Source organism: Crocodylus siamensis, chromosome 9 (assembly GCF_052110815.1).
Source record: "Crocodylus siamensis isolate JL-2025a chromosome 9, ASM5211081v1, whole genome shotgun sequence".
Classification (NCBI taxonomy): domain Eukaryota; kingdom Metazoa; phylum Chordata; order Crocodylia; family Crocodylidae; genus Crocodylus; species Crocodylus siamensis.
This window is the reverse complement of record NC_143403.1, coordinates 33,614,187-33,633,511: the sequence shown is the minus strand read 5'-3', so window position 1 is coordinate 33,633,511 and position 19,325 is coordinate 33,614,187. Positions and strand designations below refer to the sequence as shown.

At 45.5% G+C, this 19,325-nt stretch overlaps 2 protein-coding genes across 5 annotated transcripts in view; both read right to left on the bottom strand.

Annotated features, from left to right (window-relative positions):
* HSF4 (heat shock transcription factor 4) overlaps positions 1-2,527 on the bottom strand; it is a 32,518-nt gene extending 29,991 nt beyond the window's left edge. Inside the window, 1 exon segment of the mRNA XM_090062889.1 lies at positions 1,599-2,527. Coding sequence (XP_089919015.1) covers positions 1,599-1,721 — 123 coding nt within the window. The 5' untranslated portion in view covers positions 1,722-2,527.
* A 3,274-nt stretch (positions 2,528-5,801) lies between these two features.
* On the bottom strand, positions 5,802-14,795 carry FBXL8 (F-box and leucine rich repeat protein 8). Of its 4 annotated transcripts, none has more exons than XM_090063536.1 (3): positions 14,643-14,795; positions 8,889-9,096; positions 5,802-7,038 (listed from the first exon to the last, which is right to left on the bottom strand). In XM_090063536.1, the coding sequence occupies exons 2-3, from the start codon at positions 9,050-9,052 to the stop codon at positions 6,063-6,065; spliced, it is 1,140 nt and encodes a 379-aa protein (XP_089919662.1). In that variant the 5' UTR covers positions 9,053-9,096; positions 14,643-14,795; the 3' UTR covers positions 5,802-6,062. The 4 variants fall into 4 exon arrangements, with proteins under 4 accessions (XP_089919662.1, XP_089919661.1, XP_089919659.1 ...); XM_090063535.1 differs by lacking the exon at positions 14,643-14,795 and adding an exon at positions 11,446-11,545 and having other exon boundaries at positions 8,889-9,082; XM_090063533.1 differs by lacking the exon at positions 14,643-14,795 and adding an exon at positions 11,446-11,540.
* Positions 14,796-19,325: the final 4,530 nt, after the last annotated feature.

Here is a 19,325-nt window from a genome sequence, read left to right as displayed (position 1 = left end):
CATATGCCTGGAACAACAGATTGCAAGCTCTGAAAATGAACAATTCACTTATAATCCTGTATGCTAAACATTATTCAGATATAAACATCTCAGTCAACACTTAGGAAGTATTAGAAGGATTGGTTAACCTAATTAAAAGCTGAAATTTAGATTTACTTTATTCATGCCATTGGGTACACTCTGTTCAAAATGCTCCTTACAGCTCTAGCCCTAGACATGATTGTGTTACTACAGATTCATCAGGTAGATGTCAAAGTAGGAGACAGTGGGGGCTTAGCTACATGAGGCATACATGAGGTAGCCAGGAAAGCTAAAGCAACCAAAGAAAGATGTGGAGTCAATGTACCTTAATTGAAGGACATTAAACCACCTCCACAGGCAATCCTGTTACAGTTTAAAGGCACTTTAGTATGTTCGCTAAAGCAAACTCAGGCTGCTGTATGAATGAAAGTTTCCACACAGAACTTTAAAAGCCCTTAATTAAGGCACATTGACTTCATTCATTAATTCACCTTAACTTTTCTGAGTTCCTCTTTCTAGATACAGCTTGATTATGCTATAAAGAAGTGTGGAGAAATAAAAAATAATAGTTGACCAAATGCAAAAAAATCTAGCAAATTACAAACATGAAAGGGAAAAGGGATTATTTTTAGAAAATATAATCCTCCCTGTTCTGGAAGTTCTCTCTGCATTTGCACTACATGCAAAACCAGTGATTCAATAAAAGGCCTGGGGAAGACCTGTAATACCAGCTCCACATGGCATTTCATAAATCAAACAACAGTGTGTCTAGCATATCACCCCTTGCATTCTGAATGGAAACAGCACTGAATAATACCTACATACATGACAAAAAAATTAAACCAAAATACATTAAAAACAGACAAAACCAAATGTTTATTATAGATAAAGGTTTTTTGGAACACAAGTTTACAAACACATCACATTTGGTAATTCACTGCTGAAGGTATTAATGCTATTATTTGCAGCGGCTATTAATCAAGTCAGGCATGCAGTGAGGTTTCAAAATGATACATGAAAAAGTAAGCACATTAGTCCTCTGATTGCACATAGCATTTTAAAGCCCAAAATGAAAAACAATAAGAAATCATTATTTCCCCCCAAAAACTACAACAAATAAAACCCAATAAAATAAAAAAAACTAAACTAACAATACATATATGTCACTTGGATCACTGCAGGAACTGTTTCAAGTGTCTAGGGTCCCCCAATGTGACTAGTGACTTTAGGTGCTAACTGCAGACTCCTGCAAGTGAATAGTTAAAGATCTGGGGATTAGCTACCCTTCAAAGTATTTCAAAGAGACAAACCCAGAAACAATGCATAACCCCACAGTTAGTGCCTTGGACTATCTTGATCTCTCTAGCTTACAAAAATATACCATTACATAGATCCATAAAGTCTCTCTAAAGAACTACAGTTTTTTTCAGTAAATCAACTAGTGCCTGCAAGGTACTCTGCAAATGTAAAGTGCTAGATGAACACTGTGGAATGGTCTGTCTTTTCAGTGTCTTGGAGATGCTTGTGCCCTGCTGTTCCATGTAATGTAACTGACAAGCTGTATTAGCTGTACTTACAGTACTCCAGCAGATGAGATGGTTTGTTTCAGGATCTTCCACCAGTGTCCACAGTTTAGTTAGGAATGCTGGCACATTACTGGAATATCCATCCATTGTCAGGGAATTAGCTGAATCTTGCATAGTTTTTTCAGTCTTTGGTTACACAAACTCCATATCTTTTAATGCACCCGTCTCTCTGTGTGCATGTCAGAGGGAGAAAGAGCCCTTGAGCTTTATCCAGGTCAGGCTGAGAGCAGGCCCCCCATGAATCACATCAGCAGCACGGCTCACACAGTTAAAAACTCAACACAATGCCATGGCATCACCAGCCACAGAGAACAATGCACAAAATGAAAATGCACTGCAGTGGATCTCACAGGGCTGTGAATAAACATGCAGTGTCATGCAAAGAGAACACGTGCTTTACACCTTCAGCTGGGAAGGTAGCAAATTATGGGAATGAACTAGGAAAACACCTGCTGGTCTACTTACAGGATACTAGGAAGCACAGAGACCAGATTGTGAAGGCGCTGAATTTAAACATCATTTCACTGCTTACTTGTCCTAAGCAGAAGCAACCACAGATGGGCAAAATCAGGACTGGTTTTAAAGACTGCAAAACTGCTTTGGTCTGGATGTGGATCCCATCATACCTGCACTCAGAGAGATTCAGATAAATAGCTTTAGACCTGGAAGAAGTATGGGATGATGAAAATAGACATTCGAGAAACGTTGAGTGATCGTCGTAAGTGACTCCATCCTGAGAGGTACAGAGCGTCCCATCTGTTGCCAGGACCCCTCGACACGTGAGGTCTACTGCCTGCCCGGAGCAAAGATTCAGGATGTGAGGGGGGTGATCCAGGCCACTACCTGGCCCACCGATTACTACCCCATGGTCCTTATCCATGTGGGCACTAATGATGCAGCCAGGAAAAGCCCTGATCACCTGATGAGGAATAAATACCCAGGTAGACAACAGGAGCCTGGGTAGTACTGAGATTAGGGGACCAGTGCATACGTCTTCAGGAGGCCTCAAATGCCTCTACACTAATGCTTGTAGTATGGGGAATAAGCAGGAGGAACTCACCCTCCTGCTAGCTAACACCAACCCAGACACAGTGGGGCTCACCAAAACATGGTGGGACCCAACACATGACTGGGCAGTGAACATCAAGGGCTACAGGCTGTACAGGAGGGATATGAGAGGGAGGAGAGGTGGGGGTGTGGTGCTCTACGTCAAGGAGAAATACACATCCTCAACAAGAGGCACTGGGTCAGAGGAGGGGCACACAGAAGTGCTCTGGATTAGAATACAAGGAAGTCGAGGGGAAAGGGACTTAACAGTGGGGGTCTACTACAGACCTCCCAACCAAGGGGAAGAGCTAGACCAGGAATTCTTAAGTCAGCTCACGGAGGTAGTTAGGTCAAAGGACATGGTCATTCATGGGTGACCTGAACTTTCCAGACATCTGCTGGGAAGAGCAGTCAGCCAAGCCTGACTGCTCACGTAGGTTACTAGCCAAGATACAGGACCTCCATCTAACCCAGGAGGTGCACAGCCCCACCAGGGGAGACACCTTGTTGGATCTGGTCCTGGCCATGGGCAATGACCAGGTGAGGGGTCTGCAGGTACTCAACCACCTGGGCGACAGTGATCATCACCTGCTGGAATTCACCATCCAGCGCAAGGTAGCAAAGGCCTGCAGCAAGGCAGCAGCCCTGGACTTCAAGAAGGCGGACTTCAATAAGGTAAGGAGAATAGTCAGGGAGGCACTGAGGTCCTGGGGGGGGGGGAGAGGAGTCGGGTGTCCAGGAAGAGTGGTTGTCCCAACAGGGATCAAAGGGGGCAAGAGGGTGCAAAAGCCCCCATGGGTCATCAAAAGCATATGGGAATGTCTCCTAGCTAAAAAGGAGGCATACACCCAACAGAAGGGAGGGGCCATCACCAGAGAGGACTATAGCTCGGTTGCTCAGGGCCGTAGGGGGGTGGTCAGGAAGGCCAAGGCGGAGATGGAACTGGGACTAGCTACCCAGATCAAGACAACGAGAAGTCCTTTTTTAAATACATAGCGGGTAAAAAGAAGGTACCGGGTAACATAGGGTCTCTGCAGGACACACTAGGAAATCTGGTCATTGCACCAGACAGCAAAGCGAATCTTTTTGACAATTTCTTTGCCTCCATTTTCCTGAGCAGGGCCTGGGTCACCCCCCCCAATGGGACCCCCATAGGTCCCAAGGGAGGCGCACCCAGACTTAAGGTCAGTGATGACCTAGTCAGGGACCTTCTGGAGGGACCGAACGTATTTAAATCAGCAGGTCCTAATGATCTCCACCCCAGAGTGCTCAGGGAATTAGCAGAGGTCATAGCAGGACCCCTGGCACAGCTTTACGAGTACTCATGGTGCTCTGGTGTGGTGCCAGAGGACTGGAAAAGGGCCAGTGTGGTTCCCATTTTCAAAAAAGGGAGGAAGGAGGACCCAGGAAACTGTAGGCCAGTAAGTCTTACCTTGGTCCTGGGTAAGCTTTTTGAGAGAGTTATCCTGGCCCATGTCCACAAGGGGCCAGCAGGGGAGATTATGCATAGGGGCAACCAACATTAGAGGCAGGTCCTGTCAGACCAACCTGGTGGCCTTCTATGACCAGGTTAGAAAATCCTTAGACGCAGGTGTAGCAGTGGACATAGTCTTTCTGGACTTTAGGGAGACCTTCAACACTCTCTCACCCCATTCTCATTAAAAAACTAGGGGACTGTGATGTCAACACCTAAACAGTCAAATGGGTCACTAGTTGGCTGGAGGGCCACACCCAGTGAGTGGTGATGGATGGATCATTTTCAACCTGGAGGGATGTGGGCAGTGGGGTTCCGCAGGGCTCAGTCCTCAGGCCCGCACTTTTCAACATCTTTATCAGCGACTTGGATGAGGGGATAAAAAGCACCGTGTTCAAATTTGCTGATGACACTAAGATGTGGGGAGAAGTGAGCGTGCTAGAAGGGAGGAATAGGCTGCAATCAGACCTAAACAGGTTACAGGGATGGGCAGATGTGAACAGGATGGGTTTCAACACTGACAAGTGCAAGGTACTGCACCTGGGGAGGAAGAACTAGCACCATACCTACAGGCTGGGGAACTCTCTTCTCATCAGTGCAGAGGCAGAAGAGGATCTTGGAGTCATCATTGATGCCAAAATGAACATGGGCAGACAGTGTAAGGAAGCAGTCAGGAAGGTGAACCACACCTTGTCATGCATTCCCAGATGCATCTCAAGCAGGTCCAAGGAGGTGATACTCCCCCTCTATGTGACACTGGTTAGACCGCTGCTGGAGTACTGAGTCCAGTTTTGGGTGCTGCACTTCAGGAGGGATGTGGACAACATAGAGAGGGTCCAGAGGAGGGCCACCCACATAATCAGGAGTCAGCAAGAGAAGGGTGAGGGGAGATCTAGTGGCCATTTACAAACTGGTCAGGGGGTACCAGCAGGCATTGGGGGAGTCCCTGTTCCCCCGAGCACTACCAGGAGTGACAAGAAATAATGGTCACAAGCTGGCAGAAGGTAGATTTATGCTAGATATCAGGAGGCACTACTTCACTGTAAGGGTGGCCAGGATCTGGAACCAACTTCCAAGCGAAGTGGTGCTGGCTCCTACCCTGGGGGTCTTTAAGAGGTGGCTGGATGAATACCTCGCTGGGGTCATTTGACCCCAGTACTCTTTCCTGGTACAGCAGGGGGTTGGACTTGATGATCTGCTCAGGTCCCCTCCAACCCTATCAACTATGAAACTATGTCTAGTCTTGTCCCACACTGTAAACAGATCTCTTGCTTCACTGCCTCTTAACTCATTCCTTTCCCATGTACTAGGTTCATGGGCAAACTGAGGCATACAACATGATAACATGAACACATTTAAAACAGAAATATTGTAATATGATAAATCCCATAGTCTGTCACAACGAAATATGGGCATTCTAGCTAATAAAAGACTTCGTTAAAGATAACCAATTCCTTCCCTTCTATTTAAGGAGCTATAATAGCACCTAATAGAATATGGCTTCAAAGGGTGGCCTGGGTGCTACCACACTGTAAAATTTAAATTAATAACAATGCACAGTCCTGAGGTCCTCAAGAAAAAAAAAGTGCAAAGTTAACATTCCTGATATTGCTAACTTAAATAAAGGAACAGAAAAATGAACCTCCACATTATCTCAGGAACAAACAAAAAGACACATTCCAATTCTTTTAATCTTTTGCATGTTACTTCCAAGTCTAAAACCTCTGTTTCTGGAGCAAAGATGCAAACATTGTACTTTTTACAGAAGGTAGGCTAGGGCTGAAGAGAGATGGTGTCTGTGTACATTTGTGCTTGTGCAAAGAGAGCTAGTGAAAAGACTGGGGTATGGGTTTTGAGGAAAGGTCCCTAAAAATTCAAACTCCATTCACCGTGAATCTATGCATCCATGAAATCCATAAGTTAGGATGAGGAAATCACTGAAGTATTATGGGTTTCCAAGGATGTTGTTCTTTGGTAATCTTGAGTGTATATCGTTTAAGATTGGGACAGTGCTCAAGAAAGGCACCCACCACGTCCTGACTCACCACACAGTAACAATGAATCTCTGTCAGGTTGGCACATTTCTTTGCCAGGTCTATTAGTGAGGCATTCAAGTCCTCTGAAGGAGTAGTGTGGAGCACCAGTCTTTTCAACGTGGTGCTGTAGCTATTGGTGACAAATCTAACCTGGTTCACCATGTAAGTGAAGGTATTAAGTTGTAAAGTGCCCACAGGTATATTTGGTTTTAGGATTCGTGGTATCTTCCAGGCAGGAACTGTATGGTCAAACTCCAGGTCTACACAGAGGTGAGGATGCTTCTGGGTGACAGCAGCCCAAAGCTCTTCAGAAATGACTGGGATGTATTTGTCCAGACGTTCACAGAAAATATCTAAGCCTGTGAAAGACTCTCTCTTTGGCTTGATCAATTCCAGAAAGACATCATCAGACAGACTGGCATAGTAGACTCCTAAGGTAGACAATTTAGGACACATTCTCAGAACCTCTATAATGGTTTCTGACTTAACGTTGCAAACCAGTGTGCGGTTGTTGATGAACAAACTGTGCAAGTTTGGACTGCTGGCAGCTATGAGTCCAACAAGCCCATCATCAAGGGTGAATGGCATTCTCCGAAAATCAATGTGCTGAAGGTCTATGTGGTTCTTACTCTGACATATATTCCGTATGCTCTGTAGGATGTCTTGACCAGAGTAGAAGTAAGGGTTCTCTCCTTGGCACATAATACACAGCTTCTGCAATTTGTGGTTCTGCATAGCCAACATGTCTAGGATGTGAGTGACGTTCTTCCGGTTAATCTCCTTGGACTGGTCAAATACAATCTTCAGGTGTTTGATCTGGCTTAAGAACTGGTGTAAACTCTGCAGCATGCCCTCCTCATCCTCCGAATCACAACTAGAAAAGCATTATAAAAACAGTCATTTGCTGGAGCTACTATAAGTGAGCACAAAGCAGGGACTTTACTTTGAAGGATGCTCCATTATTATTAATGCTGCTACTGCTATTAATACTACACTTTTGTGCTGTCTTAGAGTTTGGGTCTCTTTTAATGTCTGCAAGAGTAGCATGGCATAGTGGATCCCATATTAGCCTGGGTGTCAGAAGTGCAGAGTCCTTTTTCCAGGCCAGCCAGTGGCCTGCTGACTGTTACAGGACCAACCACTTCAAGACTGTTTCCCTTCCAACACATCTATTTAGGTTCTAGCTTGTTGAGACAGATTCTCACTGAGTCTGTATGCCAGTTAGCTTCTTGTTATCCCACTCACCCCAAGTCACCTCAGCTGGAACTTGAACCCATATCTTCCACATGGTAGGTAGGAATGCTGCCACACAGCCACTATAATCACTGACTTTGTATGTCGGCAGCAGAAGTGGGGGAGGTAGTAAGTGGCTGCATGCAGATCTGCCGCTCCGCCCAGCTCCGCGGAGCCTCCCACAAAGTGTGGGACCTGGAGCAGTTGCCCCGATTCATCCCCGCCTAGGGACGGCCCTGATGATTAGCCCAATGGTCCTACAATTCCTCAGGCACTATAACAAATAATAGTAACAAGAACAGAATGAGTTTTGGAGCCTAGCAGGATGTACAGACCTGAAGGTGTGGGGTGCTGGTGGTTTTCATAAAGCTTATGTTCCACAGCTATTTCAGTCAGATTCATAAAGTAAAAATCAAATCACTACTTCACTATTCCTTAACCTGTGAATCCAGCTTTGGTGGCACCACAATAATTATTCCAGTGACCTGGGAATGCAGACCAAGATTGCTGCAGCTTTTCCTTTGCACTTGAGTGGCTGCATGTACATGTGCCATTAGTGTGAAGAAATAAACTCTGGTGCAGTTTGTGCCAGAGTCAGCAGCTCCTGGGCACAGTGTTTACACGTGTCCCTGGGACTCCAGCACTTTGAGCCAGGGTGGAGCAGCCCTGGGCTCCGAATGGCAGTGTAGGGCAGTAGAGACGCTGGCTGGGGCACAAGGGTGCTACAGTACAGGGCTAGGCAGCAAGCAGCCCCTGTACATTAGCACTCTTGTGCCCCAGCCAGCCCCTGTCACCATTGACCCATGTCTTTCTGCACATGTAATTATTTCATGGTAGGAAAAGTCGGGGAAAGTACTATCCTACAGCGGAGTTAATTAATTTACTGTGCCCTAATACCAGTGCATGCATAGACAATGACACTGTACTGCAGTGCTAATTAGTCAAAGTATACATGTAGATGTACCCAGTGTGGCCTGAGAGAGCATGGAACTAAGACTCAAGAGACCTGAGGTCTATTCCCAAATTGCTGAGCAAGCTTAGGAAGTTTCTTCACCTCCACCATGCCTCAGTTTCCCCATCAGCAAAGTAGGAATAATGATACCGACCTCTTCTATAAAAACACCTCTATGTCCTACTGATTATAAGCACTATAAAAAGAACTGGATACTAAAACCATTTTTTCCTTGATTTTCTGTTCTTTGACTCAAAATACTTAATATTTTCTTTTTAAAAATCATGCCATCAACAAAAACTTTATTTTCCCTACTGCAAACAGAACCTACTGCTTGTAGTAATGTTACTGACACAGGTTATATGTCTCTGTTTGTGTAGGCCATAACTAGTAATGCTGCTTTTGTACAAAAAACAATGATGCAGAAAACAGATTATATGGCACTGCACACTCATGGCATTGATACTGATTGATATTGATATATTCCCATATGTTTATCTCCATCCACAGCTTCAAGCATTAGAAACCATCCCCCTCACCTGATCTCCGTGAAATGCCACACTGAACTAGTAGTAACTGCTGCAGCCCAGTGTCTGCACACTTGCAATGCTGTGTATCTGTCTCGAAGAGACAGGTAGTAAAATATATGGATAAGGATTTCTTCTGGGATGTAATTCCAAAGGTGTGATGTTGGAGCAGGCATCTTTCTCACTCAGCTGGACAATCTTCCACGCTGCAAATAATGCCCTCAAAAAAAGAAAACATATTGGGATGGGAAAAGATCATTAATTATTTGCCAAATCAAGCCAACCCTTGGATATTTTAATGACAGCACTATTAAAGCTGGTCAGAACATTTTTAATCTTGAAAGTTCAGCTAACTGAAATTTGATGGAAAAAGATTTGGGGTAAAATTGAGACAAAATTTTGTCCAATATTTTTCCTCATTTTTTAAACCAAGCATCTTACATTTCTCATGTTGGAAATTTTTCAAGAATTCAGTTTCCAGTTTTTTTAGCGCAATGAGAAACATTTGAAAAATGTTTGCATTTTTTTAATTCAATTAGTCCTAAACACTGTAATCACTGCACCCTGGTTAATGAAGATAATTTTTTTACTACCATTTGAATTCAAAACATGGGAAGGGTTTCTTTCTTTTTTCCCCTCTAAGCTCTGGGAGGAAAAAAACGAAACAAATAATCTTGAGGAAAGAGTCTAAACATGAAAAACAACCTCAAGCATGAATTTTCTGTTGTACATAAAAACAAATAATTAAAATGAAAACATTTGTGACTTTAGCTATAGTGGTTATTAGCTACAGCAGCCGGTAGCTAAGACCTGGCCATCTGGTAAACAGTTATTATTCCTGTGATCATGCTACTCACAAAATGATATGTAAACATCTTGAATATGGATGTACTTTTCATTTCATTATACTTCTATGAGAATTAAAAGGGAAAAGTATATACATGGAAAGCATTCTGAGTCGTACAGCACAAAACATCGCATCTTAGCAACATTACTCCTTGTTCCTCACTGGAGTTCACTCTCTACTTATCTTGTATACTTCTGTACAAATAGGACTTTTATTCTTCTCTTTCAAGTTTCTCAAGAACAAATGGGGAGTTTTAAAATAAGAGTACTTTAAAATGTGAAGGCTCCTTCCTGCCTTGATTACAGCAGCAGAGTTGCTAGTTTTCAGAATTTAATCATCAGATTTGTGACAGTGAGTATTGTTTTCAAATTCCCCAACTCTCAGGGTCATGTTGTGGTACACAAATCTCAGCTTTCCTTTTAAACTTTAAGGGAAATTTCTAGTCTTTATGGTCAGAGACACACCTGAAAAGGCAACCTAAGTACACATCTATGATTTAGAAACTAGAAAGAAAAGAAAAAGGAACTTCAATACATTTTTTAAAAACATTGTATGATTTAAGACCCAAGTTGTAATATTTAAAGGTTTAAGGGTGACAATATTGCAGCTACCTCTAACTAGATATCACATCTGCTTGTGTTCTCCTTTCTCTTCCAAATACTTTCCTACCATTTGTTCAACAATGTATTCTGGCTACCTCCCTAGCAACATTGTTTTTGCTTTCCCCAGTTGCATATTTCTTCCCTGTTGTCTCCGGCAATGCCTTACAATGGTTGCTTTCAGTGCTCTTATTTCCAGCTGTTTTAATAAATTCTCTTGCCATTTTGATTCTTGCCGAAGTATTAGATATTATTACCCATCCCATATCCAGCCTTTTGTATTGCCAGCTCTTCTAACTTAATCCCGAGTGATCATTGTCTCAAAGCCCCAGATCCCAGAGTCTTGTGAAATAGAATCCTTTGATTGTACAAAGCAGCTTGAAAAATGTGACTTGAGTACATCCTATAAGCTCAGAAACATGAAGGCAAAGGAAGAAAATCCTGAACGTACTCCTTTTCTATAACTACATTATTTGCAGGACTTGATTTCGGGGTGCTTGGCATTGGTGATACTGCTTGCTTACTTCAGTTCAGCGTCTAAAGCGTTAATCGCCAGTTCTCTCCAGGAAGCCTCAGTCTCACTTTTAGATTGGTTCCTGTGAGCCATCAGCCCTACCCAGAGGATTTCCTCATCCCACCAGCCCACATGACTGATGAGAGGAGCCAGCAACTGTCACATGTCCTGACTGCACTGTAGAATGACAGTGCCTCTCAGACAAGCAAAAAAGCAAATCCCCCAGCCAATCAGAGGGACAGAGGAAAGGATAGGGCTAGCCAACCAAGCCAGCAAAAGCATGCACTTTTAGTAGCCAGAGCAGAAGCATGATGATTTAAAGCTTCTCTGGCCTATCAGATTTCATTACAGTGTCTCTCCCATCACCAGTTGCTGGCAAGGCTGGAAGTGCAACAAAGGTTATATCTACAGGGACAGAGAGGTGAACCACCACGTCCACGCCAGCCCCCAGGAAGCAACCCAGGGAAAGGCCCTGACAGGTGGAGTCTGTGCAGCTTCCCAGAGAGGCGGTTAGTTGCTATGCTTCCCTGCTCCTAAGAGATTCCTATGGTTTCTGGATGTGGCTTTAGTTCCTCCACTATGAAGCAAGGGAAAGGGAACCCAGCGTACCGGTTACAGGAGAACCCTTCTTCCTCTGTGCCTCTCCTCACTGCTGCTCCCGCCAGCCCCTCCAGGGGACTGAGCTCATCTACATCACAGTCCAGGCTGCTACGTTTCAGAGGGTGGAGTGGGGGGAGGAGTTCTGGTAACTATAATGTTTGTCCTCCTTAGGAAAGAAATCCCTTCCCCGTCTCACAGTGAAAGCAAAGCTATTTTTATATCCTTCATGTGGAGAAACTGATTACAACCTACACCCTTCCCACTTCATTTGTCATCACATCCTAAACCTCCAGAAGGAAACAATTTCCCTGTCAGGGCTAAAATGTTAACACTTCACTATAGAAGGCTTCCTATATACTGTATTGTACTTGGCTGCATCTGCAGTGCTTAGCCCAAACCTGGGTAGACTGAATCCCCCACAGCAAGAAAACTAAGAGTCAGGCATTTTATGTGCTTTCCTAGCTCAGACTCTGTGTAATCATGAACAAGTAGCTTCATTCTTACATGATTCAGCTTTCCACTCTATAAAATGGGAGTAATTCAGCAGAGCTGCAGTCATCTGAAGCTTCTCGTTTCCATGAGCTGTCCTATCCTTTGCACCCCTGAGTATGAAATACATCTGGTCTTGGGCAAACAGTTCTTTTAACTGGAGTTCTGCTGTAATCCCTGCTTCACAGGTACATCATATAACAATTTGTTGGTAGTGCTGAAATGATGTTGTTGTCATAATGGTCCAGAAAATATGGTTAAAGGATTATAAATTTTCTTTGCTGTACTTCAAGATGGAGTCTAGTGCTGGAGCAGTTAGGGCATCTCACTATGCATGCAGAGGTATGAGTCCCAAACTTTGCTCTGGATTTGTGTTGAAGTCTTCCCCATACACGATCATTCTGCAGCGGAGTCAAAGGCAGCCAATGGCATACTAGTGACATCATTTCCTGTGTGCCACTTGGCACATCCACACGTGCAAAGAATCCAGGAGCAGTTTACTTATCTCCCAGTCCAATTCCTGTGGTCATGGGGCCCAGGCTTGGAGATCCTTATCTCCCAGTCCAGGTCTGTGGTTGCAGAGCTAGCACTGGGAGAGAAGAATCTCCCAGTACTGGCCCCACAACCACAGAGCTGGTGCTGGGAGGTAAGGATCTCCCAGCCCAGGCCCTACAACTGTGAACCGGGAGCTGGGAGTTCCCTGCTGCTGGGGCAGGAGAGGCATTGTCCCCACCTGGGCTCCAGTGGCAGAGCCTGCTATGGCAGCAGACAGCTCCCAGGGGCAGGAAACAGTCTCCTACCCCTTGCTTCCTGGAAGCACATTTGCTCCTGGTCAGGTGTCTACATATGCACTACTGCTCAGTAAGTAAACTTGAGTAAATTTGCTACTTGCATTTTCAGGTAGCAAATTTACTCATGATTAGAGCCAATTACTGCTACTAAGCTGGGACAGAATCACCGCTAGTAAGGCTAGGGACAGAAGTTACTAGTGATCAGAAACTGGTTTAAACCTGTAACAAAATGGGAGCAGCCACATGGGGCAGGGGCAGCAGCCAGGATATTACAAGCAGGGAAGCAGCCCTGGATTCTGCCTGGGTCTGGCCTGGCTGGGGCCTTTTGCAGCTGTTCCAGGTGCTGCACTCAAGCATGCTGCTTAGCTGGGACAGCCCTGCAGGAGCAGTGGAGCTACTGAGTGGTCAGGTGCAGACTGCCTCAGGTGCTGCAGAGGTCAGCTGGCTCCTCCCAGGGGACCTGTCACTGCTGCTGTTCCCAATCCCACTGAGTTCCACCACTGCTCACAGTGGCTGGCCCTGCTGGCCAGGGTTGGGGTTTTAACCCTTCCCCTATCATACTCAGTGGCTGGCCAGGGCCTGGCCAGGCTCCCCCTGCTCCCCAGTCAGCTTCCTTGAAGTCTTGCACCTGCTGCAGAAGGGAAGGGAGGCTTCTAGCCTGAGCCTGAGCCACTGCAGGCATGTGCCTGCATTTCCAGAATCAAAAGTGAGCATCTATTCACTTGCTTCCCAGTTCAATCTACACAGGTTAAACTAACCTGCAAAGATTGAATTGATTCAGGCTCGGGCTTTTTGAATGTCTGTATCTAGCCTCAGTGTCTGCATGTGTAAATGCAGATGCTTACTGTGCAGTAATTATCATTACTGAGCAGTAAAGTGTCTCATGTAGATGTGCCCCCTAGCTACAAATACTGTTGTGCTTAACCAGATTAGCCTGAAGGGCTGCTAGGTCTGTAGCCTTTGTGCTTGTCTGGGCTCTAAAGAAAATCTCCTCCTCTTGTACTTCCCCATTCTTTATTTCAAGCAATCCCTGCAATATTCTCCTCCTCAGAAATTTAGCAAATATACACAGCTAGAGCTGGCTGATAATATTCCATTCTATTCAAACTGATCCTGGACAGAAAATGTGGTACTGATTAAATGTATTGTTTCTGAAAAGCTTTTCATAGAGAACTTATGATATTTTTTCATCAAAAAATGAACGAGCTAAATATATCAACTTGACATTTTTGCCAGAAAACATCAAATTTTCAAGAGATGAAAACCCTATTTTCAGATGAGTTTACTGACAAACAACCATGGCTTCTGGACTTCAGTCATTCCTTGAGGTATGAACATAAATCCTGTTAGGCCACTTGAGTTCTGTACAGCCTAGTGCAATTCAGAACAGAAAAGCAATACTGCCAAACTTCACTGATAAAGGAAATTTAATATCACACTTACCATCTCTGCAGTTAAATATTTATTCTGAACATTTACCTTCAAGACAGTTTACATGCTGCTTTTGAAACAAAAGGTGCTTATTTATTTAGGAAGAGTAATACATTGCTATTTTTGATGTATTAGATAAAGATAAACACATTCAAATCAGAAAGAAGGACTGTCTAGTGATTAGCATGCTGCTTGGCACTCAGCAGGCTCAGGATCAATTCTTAGCTTTGCCACAGTATCTTGAAACTCAATTTTGTGTGCCTCATTTTCCCAGGAGGTACAACAGAGACAACAATATTTTCCTGCCCTGTAGGAGTGCTGTGGGTTGCTTGGCTATTACAGGTCTGGGGAATAAATACGTACTTAAGATAGGATGCACATTAAACAAACCTTCTTTGGTCATGTACATAGACTGATTTAAATACCCACTACTTCATCTGCACTTTAACGAAAAATACCTGTTAAGTTTTGGAAAACCAGGCAGGGTATTCTTACCTGCTCTCCACGATGCTGTTTTCTGGTCACTATGAGTGTTCCAAGGTGGCCCTTTGTGCTCTGCTCCCTTCCACTGGCAGCTGTTTTTATAAACGGTTTGCTCAGTCTCAGCTCTTTGCTTTTGTATGGTTTTCTCTTTTTCACTTTGTTCCTGGTCTACATCAGTTGTCAAACTTCCTCCTCCACCTTTCAGAAAGAAGAGATGAGACAACTGAACTGCACCTGATTAAAGTCTTCTGTTTCCTTAAAAAAGGGAAGTCTACACACTTCTTCAGCACATGGTTCAGAGTTACAACACTGCTAAGTGAAATTTCTAGAGAGATATCTGATGTCTTGGATACTCGGTTTTCAATTATATCCAGGGCAAGAGAAGGTATTGGATTGGTGGAATTTCCTGTTCTGGTTAATAAGTTACAGGCCCATGTGATCATGTTAGCTTTCTTGCCTTCTGTTAGCTTTCTTGCCTTCTATATTTTTATCTGCCCTAGCAATTCCAGTGACTTCTGTGAAACACCAGCCTTATATCCAGGACCCACAAGCTTTAGTCACCTAACTCGTGGCTGGCCTACTTTGAGGCCCTATCTGTAAGAGCACTTAGGTCCCTTTACTACCTCTGAGGCCACCAGCCAATTGGAATTGAAGGTCTTCAGCACTTTTTAAGTGTAACCCTTCTGCCGGGCACTGGTCAGCAGCAACAAGGGCTGGGTTCAGTTTTGGGGTCTAAGTATATTTTGCCATGGCTTAAGGTCCCACCCAGATCACCTGGGAAACACTAAATAAATTGCTAGGGTGTCCTGCATAACAAACCCCTTCCTTGCAAGCAGTGTAAACACAGAGGATAAACTTATTACAAAAAACAAAGGCAAAGCAAACAAAGAAAAACAATACAATTTAAAAAGCTACCAACTGCAAGGCATAGTTCATAGATTGCAACCTCTTGGGAAGGCTTCACCCATGCCCAGGCAGTCTGGGACTTGGGGCTCACCCAAAAGGCAGTCCCAGAGGTTTGCACCCTTACACCTCCCTTTAGCAGTGGGCTAGAGAAGGGGGCTTTCACTGGAGAGTGCTTTGAGTTGCTCTTCAGGTTCACTGGGCCACGGAAAGCTGCCAGAGAACTGGGATCCTTCTGTGTTGCAAGGGGCCCCTCGTTGCTCCCTGTGACGCTGTAGGGTCATGGCCCACTTCCATTGGGTGGCCTTGAGGGATTAACTGTGGTTCCAGATAGCATACTGCACCCCTGAATACCTAGTCACAGTCCCAGCTCTGCTGGGCAGAAACTGCAAGAAGAAAATTTTGAAGGAGAGGTCAGGCCTACCTCACAGGGTCTGAACTGGGCAGCAAAGGCCAGCCAGGCCTATACTGTACTGAGGCCTGAACATACAGCTGGAGTTCAGCCATGCAGCTATGCTGAAACACCATAGCTATAGAAACAGCAGAAAAAAAGGCCCAGGCTTATGGCTGTGGCCTGGACACCGGGTCTCAGCTATACCCTATGCTGAGACAAAACAATTACAAATCAGAGGGGGCCAGGCCTCTGTAGCCAGTAACTGCCAGAACCCATTCCTGGGCAGTTTGCGTCAGTGATTAACATCCCCATGGTGTTAACCCACTTAAGAAAAGAAAAGAAAGAGGGAGGAAATATGAGTCTCAAACTCCCAAACAGACTTTTTCTCCCTCTACCTGAGGCTTTCCCTTCAAATAGCATTTGCTTGCCACCCCAGTGAAAGGGGGAGGAGGGCAGAAAAGACCCCTGCTCTCCCTTGGAAGCAGGTTTTCTGGCTCCCAGGCTAGGGACAGAAGTTATGCATAAACCAGTTTAAGTGATCAGAAAATGGTTTAAACCTGTAACAGAACATAAGTTCAGTACACACATACAATTTCAAAATGGCCAAAACTGGTTTAAGATAAACCTGGCTGAATGTAGTATCAGACTTAACTGATGCAGCTCAAACCAGTTTATGCAACTTCTGTCCCACACCCCTTCCTGGTTTAAGTTAAATCACAGTCCCCCAGCATCCCGGTATACTTTGTAATCCTGGGAGGGGCTGGGCTCTCTGCTCTAGAAAAGAGGGCTAGCCCCACCCCTCTTTTCACCAGCCCAAGCAGGGGCAGGAGTATGGCCAGTAGCATGGCCCCCTGAGACAAAGGGAGCAGGGAGGGGGTTTGTCTGCTGGGAGACTGGAGCCCCTGTCAGCCATTCCCTCCTCCCCACTCCAGTGACAGTAGAAGGAGAATGGCCAGAACCACTGGCATGGCCCCCACCATCCACCTGCCTTGCCAGCAGCTGGGGCTGCAGGGATGAACCTAGCTGGCCTGTGAGTACTGCTGAGGGTGGAGGCAGGTTGGGCTGCCAGGGCTGGGTCCTTCTCAGCCAGCTGCACAGCTCCCCGTGCCCAAGCCGGGAGGGCCTGTCATGGAAAGTGCCCCACAGGGCAAGCCTGAGGGGACAAGTCCTTTCCCAGCCCACTAGGGCTGTGTGACAGCCCAGCCTGGCAGCATGGGCGGGGGTTGGCTGGGGAATGGAGTTCCCAGCTCCGAGGTGCTGGGGGGCTCAGGCCCAACGGCCGCAGCTGTGAGCTGGCCAGGGCTGGGGAGGTTTTTCTGCCCCTCTCGCCTCCAGCTGCTGCTGCTGCTGCCGTGGCCGCACTGCATTGCTCTGGGTAGGGGGGCAGGAAGCTTCAGCCCCGTGGTTTCTGCCTAGCATGTGGAGCTCCAGCTCCAGACTTTGGCATCCGGTGGAAGGCATCCAGGGGCTGGAGCTGGAGACCCATCCGCTGGGCAGAAGCCATGGGGCTGAAGCTTCCCATCCCCCCAACCCAGAGTGGTGCGGTGTGGCAGCAACAGGAAGCTGGAGGTGACGGGGGCAGAACAGCCACCCTGACCCCGGCCAGCCTGCAGATGGTTCTGTGCCTGCAGCCCCAGGCACTACATAGGACAGGAAGTGCAGTGGTGGCTGCTGGACTCGGGGCCCACCAGCGCCTCCAAGCAGGCCCAGGAAGCCTGCTCCCCAGCCAGCCCCCACCTGTGCTGCTGGGCTGGGCTGGGCTGTCACACACCCCAGTGTCTGGGGAGGGCCCTGTCTCCATGGGCCAGCCCTGTGGGGCACTTCCCAGCGGGCTGGGGCTCCATGACAGCCCCACCTGGCTCAGGCATAGGGAACCAGGAGAAGTCTGGCCATACAGCCCCTACGGCCCAGGGAAAGTATTTACCAAAAATCAGCATTGCAGTAAAAGTATGACAATAACCAGTTAGATTTAAAAAAAAAGATTGGAGAATATATGTTTAAAATATGTTGACTTAATATAACGAAGCAAACATAGGGCGGTTTCAAGGCCTTTGAAATGAAAACAGCTTCATAAAATTGATTTTAAAAAAGTTTTCATTTCCTAGACCATGGCTATTTTTATGGCTCTTCAAAGACAGCACGGTTGGACCCAACCTGCACTCTTCTACAGTTGCTTTGTGTGGTCACAGCTACTAGTCTTTTAATCTAGAGTGGTTAGCCCCAGTTTATGGCTCAGTGCAATGATCTTTTTCTTTATTTGCCATGCTGCATGGACAGTAAGCAACTAAGATGCAGTAGCCTTTTAGAAATGCACACTAGATGTTTGAACTTTCCTAGATTCTTAGATGTTTGGGTTGGAAGAGACCTCAGTAGATCATCGAGTCCGACCCCCTGGCCTGGGCAGAAAAGAGTGCTGGGGTTAGATGACCTCAGCCAGGTGCATGTCTAGCTTCCTTTTAGTGACCCCCAAGGTAGGGGAGAACACCATCTTCCTTGGAAGCCCATTCCAGATTCTGGCAACCCTTACCATGAAGAAGTTCTTCCTGATGTCTAATCTAAATCTGCTCTGTCAGTTTGTGGCCATTGTTCCTGGTTACTCCAAGGGGTGCCCTGGTAAACAGAGCATTTCCTATTCCTTGCTGTCCTGCCACCCAATGAATTTGTAGGCACATTGGAACTGTATTAAGGACTTTCTTTCTTTCATTTTTCTAATTTAGAGGTTTAATGCTATAGAAAGGATTTCCTTGGCTTTTCCATCACATTCTCATTCTCCATTTCCCATGGTGAAAAAGTCCTGTTAAAAACAAATCCATAGGTGCAGTGACTGAATTAATCTTTTGTGGGAATGGGCCGATTTGAGAGAAGATATCATCTGGTGCAAGAGGAAATCAGATCAGAACTTTTGAATATATTCTCGGCCTCCAGTGCCTCACTTGCTGCTCTTGGGCAAGTCACCTAACTGTGCTGTGCCTCAGTTTCTCTCGTTAACCATGGGCAATATTTGGGTGCCAGAAGACATAGTTGATGCTCACAATGTGGTGCTCATTCAATACGCATGCTAAAAGTGCCAATCTTATATTCTGCATCATCAACCCCCACCCCCTCCCGCCTGTCCCGTTTCTTTCTTTTTATAAACACAAACTCCCAAATTTCCACACTGGGAAAACTAAGGTGTAAACCTCTAAATTTAAAGCTTGCTTTTCTATGTTACTTGGAATATTAAGACTTCTGTCCAGACTATAAAGGGTTACATACAGCTGAATTCAGACCAAGGTAAAGGGAGGGCAAAGGCACTCTCATGTCCCTAAAATCCAGTTGATTGGTTTAGTGAGTCAGCTGATGAGAGAAGCCTGTTTTTTTTACCAGTTCCTCCTTCCTGTCCCACTGCTAACTTTCAA